This window comes from Mangifera indica, chromosome 7 (genome assembly GCF_011075055.1).
Source record: "Mangifera indica cultivar Alphonso chromosome 7, CATAS_Mindica_2.1, whole genome shotgun sequence".
NCBI classification, from domain to species: Eukaryota; Viridiplantae; Streptophyta; class Magnoliopsida; order Sapindales; family Anacardiaceae; genus Mangifera; species Mangifera indica.
The window spans coordinates 14,169,318-14,180,522 of NC_058143.1; the positions used below are offsets into that span (position 1 = coordinate 14,169,318).

Genomic DNA, 11,205 nt, shown 5'->3' on the forward strand with positions numbered 1-11,205 from the left:
AATTTTTCAGTTTCGTGAGTTTCATAAGTCGAATGTTTCTGAAATTCAAGTTCAAAAAAATTATTTTTTAGACTCGAACTCGAGCTTATTTGAATTAAACTTTAAAAAAACGAGTCAAACCTAACCCTATTCACGATCCTCACTTCACTTAAAATATTTAAAGTAATAGATATCAAAATTTTTCATCAAATGTTCATTGCCACTATTGTAACTTAAATTGCACAAGACTCTTGATTCTACCTTAATTGATATTAAAAGATATTAACCTAATAAATTATGCCTACCATTTATGAAAAATAGAATTATTTTTTTCCATTTATTATTAAAAAAATATATATATCCACCTGAAAAGGGTAAAATGGGAAAACAGAAATTGCTCAGGGCATTTATGAGAGTACATAGCATTCCATTTCTCCTGCCCACATTCCTCCTTTCTCTGAGCTTCAACTTAACTGTTATAGTATTAATTTCTCTCACTATTTTTCCATTCAACCAAACAACCCAACTCAATCAACTGCCCCTCCATTTTGAACTGCTGCTTTTACACATTAACAATGCAGGTTACAATTTTCTTTTCATAGGTTTCTTCTCAACCATTTTAACAAAATTTTCGTTAGTAATTTATTTCACCACTGCCTTGTTTTTGATTTTGTTCTGTTGTTGTTAACAGACGAGAACGGTTAAAGTAACGAACCTTTCGGATCTAGCTACTGAAAGAGAGATTCACGAATTCTTCTCTTTCTCCGGTGATATTGAACGCGTTCAGATGCAACGGTACTGTTCTTTACATGCTTATATAATTTAATATTTTTTATTTACTCGCGTGTTTCACGCTAGTTTAACTCCTCCCCTCTCTCTCCCTTTCTTTTTTTGCTTTTTCTTCTTTAATTCTGTGTTTGGTAGCCGAGAAAAATTTAAATTAGTGAGAAGCAAAGTTTTGGATCTGTGTTTTGTTCTTTTGACTTATCAAAAAGAAAAAAAAGTAGCTTCATGGGTATTATTGAATATAATTTTCGGATCTTTGTATACTCAAGAAAGAATACGAATTTTGATTATATATATATATATATATATATTGCGGAAAAGCGGCAATTTTTCTATATATTTTTAGCATATTTTTAAATGCATCGGTGGAGAAATGAAATGAAGTGGAAAGGAAAGTTTAATTATTATTATTATTTTTCTCATTGTTTGCGCAGAGAATCTGGACATCCAAAGACAGCTTTTGTTACATTCAAGGACCACAAAGCGCTTGAAATTGCGTTGTTGTTATCGGTGTGTCCCAAATATGCGTACTTTTTCATTTTTGTAAAGAATTTTCTGTTTACTTATTTATTGCCTTGCTGGTTCCAGCTACTTTCACATTGAGAAATCAGCTAAATTTGTGGGTTTTATTCAGTTTTATTTTTGTTTTCAAGTGAGGTTGAAGCAATTTAGCGAAAGAATGGTTTGAATACTTAACTTTAACTTCACCCTTTGACGTGACCCTTTTTATTTAATTCGAAGCCATGGCTTTAGCTTTAGCTATACCAACTTCATTAGAATTAAATCAATAATTATGATTAAGATTAATTAAATAGAATAACTAAATTTCAATATAATGAAGCAATTAGAATTGACTTTACTTTGCTATGTAATTTAAGGGCCGTTTGGTTTCAAAATTTAAAGATTACTTTGGTAATATATTTTTTATTATCTTGTTTGGTTTGTCAGTAATAAAATATTATGGTAATCTTTTATTATCAATGCTGACGTGACAAGTAATATAAGTGGTAATCTGATTATCACATTTATCTTAAGTATTAAAAGATTATCAAGCTAATCTTAATTTTATTATAATTCTATTATTATTTATTAATTTTTTGAGACAAAAATAAATTTATTTTTAATTAATATAATAAATAATAAAAAAATATTTAAAAATAATTATATTTAAGGACATTTAAGTAAAATAATTTACTAGTATTCTTTTATTACCTTTAACCAAACATAATAATTATTTATATCTATCAAATTTTATCGAATATAATAATTATTTATACCTATTAATCTTTTAAGTAATTTATCTTCAAGATAATCTTTCTATTTTGGTAATAAGACATTACTCAAACCAAACACCCCCTTAGGGTAGGAGTTGATGGGTGGTTTTACCTGGTTGCCTGTAAAACATTTAAAATAATAGAAAATTGTTTGTTGTATGTGATGCTTCGATTTTAACATTGATACAAAGTAGTAGGAAGCTTCTGATGTATGTTTAAAGGTGACATATTTAGTTTTTTAGTTGTAATGCAATTTTGTATATATATGCTGCTTTGTAGAGTTACCAAATATAATGCAGGACTTCATGGAACATTTTATTCATGTTTGTTTTCATTCACTCGGTCACATATTGAGAAGTTGTAAGAAATTCATTTTTGGTTAGATTTTAATGTGTGATTTGGATTTCATGCTATTGTGCGTGAAATTTTTTTTTGCATACCGTGGCTGTACAAAGTTAAAAAGTTGTCTTTTCTTCAGGGAGCAACAATTGTAGACCAGACTGTTAACATAAGACCAGTTGAAAACTTTGTGCCCAACCTTGAAACTCACGTGAGTTGATTACAAGTTTTTAAAATTTCTTCTCTGGTTTAGAAGTGAAATTTCTTCTGTTCTGAAGGGCTATACATGCAGGTAATAACTGTGGTGGACAGTGATGTGTCTGCAAATCCTGCTGAATATATTGAGGTACCACAAATCACCAGTTTAGAGCTTACTCGCTGTTAAGAATTTCAGTTAAAATAATTGTCTTATAAACTTCAAGTATTGTTCAGTACTAAAAGATGCTGGGTGTGGGAATGCTGTAGGACTATTTAATTTCTAGAATGCAGAGTTTGTCTAATTTGATATTGGGCTGCCTTGTCATGACAGTTTAAAGATTGAGTTATTCAGCAAATAAATTTTCAGTTTTCAATTCAGCTTAAGCTTCTCCACTAAAAAACGCCTATCATGAATAAAAATATAACTGTTTCTCATATGAGTCAAAGCATCTTTAAAGTGAATCGTAATTGTATTCTTTCACAAATACATTTTGACCTTTTGTGTTTGAGTCAGTCCATCTATTTATAGGATGCCAACTATCTATGGATTTGTAGTGCTCAATTCAACACGGTTTTCATTGGAGTCCTCTGACTCATCGTCATATCATTTGCATCTTAAAAGTTCTCTTTAAGTTTTATGTTCTTAGTTTAATTTTTTCTGTTTTCAGGCTAGAACTAGCCCTTCTTATAGTGGGAGAATTTATGTTACTAAAGCACAAGAAGTTGTTACAACTATGCTGGCAAAAGGTTCAGCAATTAGGCAAGAAGCAGTGAATAAGGCTAAAGCATTTGACGAGAAACATCAGTTGACAGCAAGTGCATCAGCCAAGGTTATTTCCTTCGATCGAAGGGTAGGACTTTCGGAGAAGCTGACAGTTGGAATTTCAGTGCTTAATGAGAAAGTGAAGTCTGTTGATCAAAGGCTTCATGTGTCAGATAAAACAATGGCAGCTATATTTGCAGCCGAGAGAAAAATAAATGATACTGGATCAGCTGTCAAAACAAGCAGGTTTGAAGACTCCTTCCTAAATAAACTAAAAACATTAACTCTGATTCTCTGTTTCCTGTCAATGACCAATGGTTTGGGCTGGCTGTTCAACTTTCAACTGTCAAATGTCTGTTGAACTGATAAATCCAGATGGTTAATGTTTTTTTTTTTTTTACGTGGTGGTGGATAGATATGTGACTGCCGGATCAGCTTGGTTGAATGATGCATTTAATAAGGTTGCAAGGGCGGGGCAGGTAGCGGGTACAAAAACTAGAGAAAAGTTTAATCTAGCTGTGTCAAGCCTAACAGCCAAGGTGGGTTTCTTCTACTGTTAGCATTATCATTTACATTTTTATCAAGATTTACACATTATGGCCACTTGAATATTTTGGTAGTTTGATTTCATTCCTAGAGGAGTATAACATTTTATCATCTGCAGGATTCACCGATAGCTGTGTAAATTGATGTCGAATGTGCAGAAGAGTCTTCTATTGTGATGCATTTGAAAATTATGTTGCTCCAAGCATCAAATGGAAATGGGATGCAGAGTTGAGAAATTGTAGGCTTGGTACAGGATGGGAGGAATTTGTGTAATGTTCCCCTTATACCTATTTGTTTTTGGTTTGATGCGTGCATAATTAGTTTTTGCATTCGATATTTTTCGATACCTCTTATTCTTTGACCGTAGGTAGCTCTGTTTGTTCATTCCTTGTAATTTTACAGCTTGTATTGTCACATTGGTTTTAAGCAGTAAGGGACTTAGGTTTTTGACAAAATTGAAAAATCATTTCTTCAAGTTCAGGACTTGATATTTCTTTCAATTTTTCCCTCTTTCGGGTTGCGAAAATTTTGTAATAAAAGATTCACCAGACAGCCTTAGAAGTTTATGTCAATAAACCTTAGCATTGATTCTAAGGATAAATTTGTAACAAATAATAATAATAATAATAAATGGTGGTTACAACTTACAGCCAATACTTTTAAGCTGAGACAAGATATTAAAATTTTAAATAGAATTCTTCCCTTATATCATAAATTTATTGGCTTTCTTTCAAGAAATTAAAAAATTAAAATTACTTTTAAAAAATTAAATGTGAAATATAAAATGTCAAAATATTCCTTTTAGGTGGGTTATTTTTCTCTACTCTTACATAAATTACATAAAACTATATGCATATATTTTTTATAAACAAATAATATAAATAATAATAAAAGAATATACCAAGTCTTCTAACAATATCTTAAAATCAAACTCTTAATTTACCTAATTCAATGATTTTATATAATTTTTAAAATATTTTTAATGTTAATAATATATTAAAGTTTTTTGATATTGCCAAATTATAAAATTAATTGATAAAATTATTTTTTTAAATTATTATTATATTATAAATATTTTTTTAACTATATTTTTATATTATTTATTATTTTAATTTAAAAAAGAATGCTTTTTTTTTTTTAATTTAATAAAAATTAAAATTAAAATTACTTTTGATAACATCCTTATATAAAAGCTGCAGAGTTGCCCTCGTTTTTTCAATCCAACTGTTGTCAAAATTTTGACTTGAAATTTCAATCATTAATCCTGCCGTTTGACATCAGATTCAAAGTTAGCATCTCAACAAACATTATGATTAAAAAAAAAAAAACTTTATCCATATTATAATTACATTCATTTTATTATTTACTATCAACATACTCTCACAAAAGAATCGGAAACCATTTGTTTCAGGTTGCATCTTGAATATTAGATATGTGATTGATATTTCACACTACAAAAAAAAAAAAAAAAAAAAACAAAAAGCTAATAAAAGAAACAAAGATGTGTGTCATCAACTTCTAATATAATGACTGCCTAAGGTTTACTAACATATTTTATTTCTTCTCATTTTTTGATCTAGATTTGCTTGTTGCTGTTAGATTCCCCCATTTGATCAATGTTACAAATACAGATTACCGGCAGCACCCCGAAGACACATAAAAAAAGCCGAACAAACAATTAAATTGCAAACATTGGTGACTACCAGGAAGTTTAATCATTGGTGGTAACTCCTATTTTCTTAACAATCCATACGAAGTCTTAACACTACATATTTAAGCAAGATAACTTACACAAACCCAATGATATCTTTGAGAAATTCAGCTTCTAACTGCAATGCACCTCCGGTTATGATATGTTATATACAATCCCCTTGTTTCTATATGTGCAACTCGGACCTGCAGTAATAGATCACAAGAGATAAGCGCAGTAATCAGATGATTGCCCAGTTATTTCTTAAGGGAGACTTTTCAATCTGCGTGGACATCATTATTGACATGTTCCGTTGAAATGACAGCTACTATTATTAATGCCGGACTAATTTCCAAGCATTGGGCAGACAAAAACTAAATACTCAAAAGCATGTATGCAAGCCTGTCAAGGCAACCACAAAGCAAAACTATCTCATAAATTTCAGAATCGGTAAAATAAATGACAATAACCATACTTCTGTCATACTCTGGAGTTGCTAGGCAAATCATTGTGTGTTATTGGAAACAGGTTATGATGCCTCAATCAATAACACGAGCTACTAAAAGAGGAAGACAATTAGTTTTATATAAGGAGGAGGAACCTTACCAGTTTCTGGAGGTTATTCACTTCCAAAATCTTCGTAAGTTATGCCTTCTGAGATAGTGTCCAACCTTCTGTTATCTCCTGTAGATGAAGACCACAAATCATGAAAACTTCTCTTGGTTGAGAAAACCTTCATTGTGATACAAAAACTGAGGTGAAATGGCAATTGGAGAGGATAGGAGGAGAAGGTAGAACTCACCTTGATGTTCTCTTTCACGTGAATCCAGGAAATTATCACCATCTGTTCCCAGGAATGGTGACCGAGGATAGCTCTCCAGTATATCTGGAAATAGAAGAAGTGAAATTTAATCCTAGTACAACATCAAAAAATTTATCCAGTAATGCTTCAAAAATGTCTTTCTGAGCAATGGACCTAGTATTGTTTGGACTCAAAAACAATTCAAATTGAATCCTAGATGCATTAAGAGAACAAACCCGAACTCTGGGAGAAATCAGCAGCCAAATCTGAGAGACTGAAGTTTCGGGGAATCTGACCTAAAAATCCAAATGAAGATGGGTCCGCATCTAAAAGTGATTCATTCAGGGTTTGAGAGGTGGAGTCTACACTACTAAAAGATGTAACAGATGCATCTGCAATAGATGGACGTGGTTCCAGGACATTGCCATCAGCGCCAAACATATAAGGGGATGAGGAACTTCCTGAATATCCCACTTCTGATTTGATCATCCCCCCATTCATCCCTTGCATAAGACCTATGCTCTGAGTTGAAAGCAAATTAGGTTGGGCATCAATCCTGTTCGCTCGGGCAGACATGTCAACAGAGGACCGCAAACTTGTACTTAATGACAATCCTCCATTAGTAAATGAATTGGGTAAACCAGAACCAATTTGATGGTGCATGTTTTCTAGCTTTATATTGGGTCCACTCGGCTCTGCAGGAAAGCATACTGAATTCTGGTGCACTGTTAAAGAGACTAATGTAAGTTGTGATTTTAAAAAGAAACAAAGAAGCCATATAAGACTTTGAGTTGTATCATGTATTCTGGAAAACTACAGCATGGTATCAGACATTTTCTTTCAAAGAAGTATTTTCATGAGTTTTCCAAGGAAAAACTGCATGAAATTTCATCACTCTGACATAGAAACTCAACAAGGTTGATTTAGCTAAGCAAATTTAGATGACAAATTCATCAAGGTAAAATCATTAAAATTGTGGGAAAGTTTCTCTATTATTTGTACCTTTGTTACCATTTCAGTAATCAGTGATTATTAATTAAATATTGTAGCTCGAAGAAACTTATAATTTTGCTGGTTAATTTTATTGAGAAGCTTGGATCTTTTACTTAATAGGTTTTGGAAAAGAAACATAGAAGATTAGGGTGAGATTAATTTACAATTCAAATGAAATTCTTTACTTTAAAAAACAAAGTATACCAATAATTTCTTTTACCATAATAACATTAAAAATTAAGTTTCCAATTTCAAATAAAATTGCGAAATGTAGTCTACCTTATAAGACTCATCAAATACTGTTTTTACTCTTTTTTACTTTTAAAGATTCATCCAAACTATGTGCAAGTCCTTAACAACTGTTTATGGATCATGAACCTAACATCTTCTTATATATCACCTGATATAAGATATGAATCAGAATGCCAAGGGAACTAATTGCTTTACCTATTAATACTAGGAAAAAGCACACATAAAAAAAGGATAGGTTTTTCACCAATGCAAAGCAGGCAGAGTAAGCATGCAAAATAAAGGCTAAAAGTGATCTTACAAGTTGGGACATTAGAGCCATTTGAATTAGGTATTGGAGCAACTCCAGTTGGATGAATTTGACTCATCAACTGCACCTGTTGCTCAAGCAGCCTATTAAATTCCATAATTTGATGCTTTACCATCAACCTCAAATAATAAGCCTTGAAGAATTCTCGATTCTCTTCTTCAAGCTTTTGCCAAACTGCAAAGCAAGCAAAATTTCAAACTCACAAGTTGACTTAAAGAATAAAATACAGGATAGAAACTAAGATAACACCACTTTTTGGATACTGGCAGAAATATATAGATGCATCCTAAACGTCACAAGTTATCTGATGCATCCCAGTCTGCCAAAAAAAGAGTATGAAACCCTAAAAATGTACATAATAATTACATCCATCTCTGTGGCCTCAAAAGAGAGTTACGAAATATCATAAAATAAAGTTACCAATTTCAAGCAGTAGCTAAAAGTTAGTAAAGAGTTATTCTGAATATCTAGATCGACATAAAATAGCTCCGCTGTCTATCATAACAATAATGACTCTAGATGCTAAAATATATCCAACAATACTAATTTAAGCAATCAGCAAACAGAACTTGAATTATGTTACTTCCCCCGTGCCTCTACCAGCTTGATACTATTTTGCCAAAGCCATATATATTCACCTTGAGTACTACATTAGCACATCCACTATCCAACTTATGATACTGCTCCTCTCAAGACCCATAAAGCACAGCAATTACATAACTCCATGAGGAGCCTCTTGTCCATACCAAAATAAATGTCCAGTGTTAACTGTTACCATTTTCAGACATCTAGCTATGTAAAGAAATTGGTTAACCAAATGAAAAGCCTAAAATAAGAAAAAAAAAAAATCCTCTGTTCATATAGAAACTGCACACTGTACTTTCTTTGGATTCTTAAAAAGTAAAAATCCAAAATTAGAGTTAGGAGAATTTTTTGCAGCAAATAGGGATAGGAACACCATTAGCTGTTTGATAAGAATATACAACAAAAAATTTCTCCATAAGCCGCTTAAATGACTGTACAATAACAAATCAAAGAAGCTTGCATAATTATACTAGTCCAGATACCTCATTAAAAAACCAGAAAAAAAAAAAAGAAGAAGAAAGTTTCATGTCTGTAGCAACCACTGAACTTCTATGCCAAAAATTACAAAACAACCTACTCTGAGTCTCTGCAAGTAATCGACTCCCTTCTAAACAGTGGAAGGTTCCGAAGAAAAGTAAGCCTGCACTATGAAATTTGGTTCTGTAACACACAAACAATCAAGACAGCTATTCAAAATTACTGAAACTATAATCCAGATGTGAAAGTACTTTATTTTTAATCATATTATTCCCCTCTAGAAAACTTGAATTTTGTGGAGCTGTAAATTTTGCAGTTTATCACTCAATTAATCAGCCCTCTATTTGGAAAGATAGAGAAAGAATGGAAGACAGATATTAACAACCAGAGAATTTAAAGTGTAAAAACAGCAAACAAGAATCTTAACAGATTTGATCTATTTGTCCAATAAAGCTAAGAAAAAAGTTCCATACTGCTGCCCTAACAAATGTGATAATTTAGTCAATTTAAAAACTAACTTTCCAGAATGTCTAACAGAACATGAATGCTTAAGACTTTGTGGAACAAAAAATTGAATGAAAAAAGCAATGGTTCTAGAAAAACACCCATCAAACAGAACATAAAAAACAAAAAAGAGTTTAGAAGTAAATAATGACACCATACACTTACATGGAAATTAGCAACAAAATATTTTGAACAAGAAAAATAAAGGGGCCAAATTATAAACTAAAGTCACTCAGAGGAGTTAAACTGGGCATTGTGACTTCTGCAAAGCATTAAAACTGAAAAATTACCAAGTTCAGTGAAACCAGGCTCTATCTTTGCCTGAGCTAGTAGAGTTTCCACTACTTCCTTCTGGTTCATATATAACTGAAGGCATCGTTCTATAAGATTTTGTACCTGATATAAAAAACCAATAAACCAAAAACACACACACATCAGGCTAACAAAAAAATTACTACAGATAAGGGTTTGTAATGCATATTTGACAAGAAAACTTAAAATGAAATATCAATAAGAAAAGGTAAGAGAAGAAAATTTTAAATTGATTAACTATTCTGAGTTGATTAAATGATTGCTTGATAACTCAACTATGGGATTTATTTCACCAGTGTGTAACAATATCAATAGTGCTCAAGGGCTTTGGATGTAATCTCTTATGTGATCAACTGCTCTCCATTTATCCATTCATGTTTCCCAAAATAATTTTTAAAAAAAAAATTTAAACCTCCAAAAAAGGGCTTGCCGTAGACTAGTCATATTGCCAATAGCGTATCTAAATGAAACAGTGCTCAGTCTTGAATCACGAGGCCAAGGAAAAATATCTTAAAAGGTTAACAAACAAGGGAAAGCTTCCGCCTTAATTTCTAGAAACTTTTTCGTTTTGTCTTTTTTTAAATACGAAACCTATTGAATTAATAATTGTAATATTTTTTAAGTAATTCATATTCTTTTCAGAAAGCTCCTCGACCAACCGACATGAAAGTAAGCAGCTAAAATTCTCCCCCAGAAAAGAACCAAGAAAATAGTAATTTCGTAAATTTCCCGCGGCTAAATCATCTTATCGATTCTCCGTTCTAGTTACCACATATTTCTATAAGTAAAACTAAAATTAAAAATAAAAAATCAACAAAGATTACAAATGGAAGATTAACAAACAGAGTCAAATAGCTGAGCATCTTTACCAACTGTATATCCTGACGTGAGACTCTCCTCACCGGTCCACTCGACATCTTCAAGTTCCAATGCAAAAACAAGGACAACTCATACAACTTCTAAATCAAGCATAACATCACAAGCCGTGATCACCACAAATCAGCTCAACCAAAAAAAACAAAAAAAACTTACAAAAAAATTCAAAACGATTAGCTATAAGTGAACGCGCGAAGAAGTAAGATATGGAGTACTCGATCTACACCTAAATTCGATAGCAACGATACCTGAGAGAAGGATAACGAAAGGAAGGAAGCTTCGTGGTTGCCTTCCGATAGTGGGGAGACAATTTTAATCGAATTGAACTTGTTTCCTTTTTAAGATCAAGGTGCTCTTATTTTATTCCTTTTTTTTTTTTTTTAAATCTTGAAATAAATTTTAAAAAATGGAATATTGGTATATGTTCTTCTGGTCCAGTAGAATCTGATAGTTACATTTAGATCCTTGCCAGGTATCCATTTTTGAAATATTTTTGTAAAATTCTAAAACATATAGTATACA

At 31.7% G+C, this 11,205-nt stretch overlaps 2 protein-coding genes across 6 annotated transcripts; one reads left to right on the forward strand and one right to left on the reverse strand.

The window, feature by feature from the left end:
- Nucleotides 1-405: 405 nt before the first annotated feature.
- LOC123221758 (binding partner of ACD11 1-like) lies at nt 406-4,340 on the forward strand. 2 transcript variants are annotated; one of them, XM_044644663.1, is made up of 8 exons: nt 406-581; nt 671-774; nt 1,200-1,275; nt 2,518-2,589; nt 2,671-2,724; nt 3,245-3,585; nt 3,755-3,878; nt 4,004-4,340. In XM_044644663.1, exons 2-8 carry the CDS (start codon nt 767-769, stop codon nt 4,022-4,024), a joined length of 696 nt encoding a protein of 231 aa, XP_044500598.1. In that variant the 5' UTR covers nt 406-581; nt 671-766; the 3' UTR covers nt 4,025-4,340. The 2 variants fall into 2 exon arrangements, with proteins under 2 accessions (XP_044500598.1, XP_044500597.1); XM_044644662.1 differs by having other exon boundaries at nt 406-560.
- Nucleotides 4,341-5,542: 1,202 nt separating this feature from the next.
- Nucleotides 5,543-11,038, reverse strand: LOC123221760. Of its 4 annotated transcripts, none has more exons than XM_044644666.1 (8): nt 10,932-11,038; nt 10,677-10,766; nt 9,786-9,891; nt 7,921-8,103; nt 6,674-7,102; nt 6,378-6,461; nt 6,182-6,259; nt 5,543-5,781 (listed from the first exon to the last, which is right to left on the reverse strand). In XM_044644666.1, the coding sequence occupies exons 2-7, from the start codon at nt 10,722-10,724 to the stop codon at nt 6,195-6,197; spliced, it is 915 nt and encodes a 304-aa protein (XP_044500601.1). In that variant the 5' UTR covers nt 10,725-10,766; nt 10,932-11,038; the 3' UTR covers nt 5,543-5,781; nt 6,182-6,194. The 4 variants fall into 4 exon arrangements, with proteins under 4 accessions (XP_044500601.1, XP_044500599.1, XP_044500600.1 ...); XM_044644664.1 differs by having other exon boundaries at nt 6,614-7,102; XM_044644665.1 differs by having other exon boundaries at nt 6,614-7,102; nt 10,677-10,763; nt 10,932-10,990.
- Nucleotides 11,039-11,205: the final 167 nt, after the last annotated feature.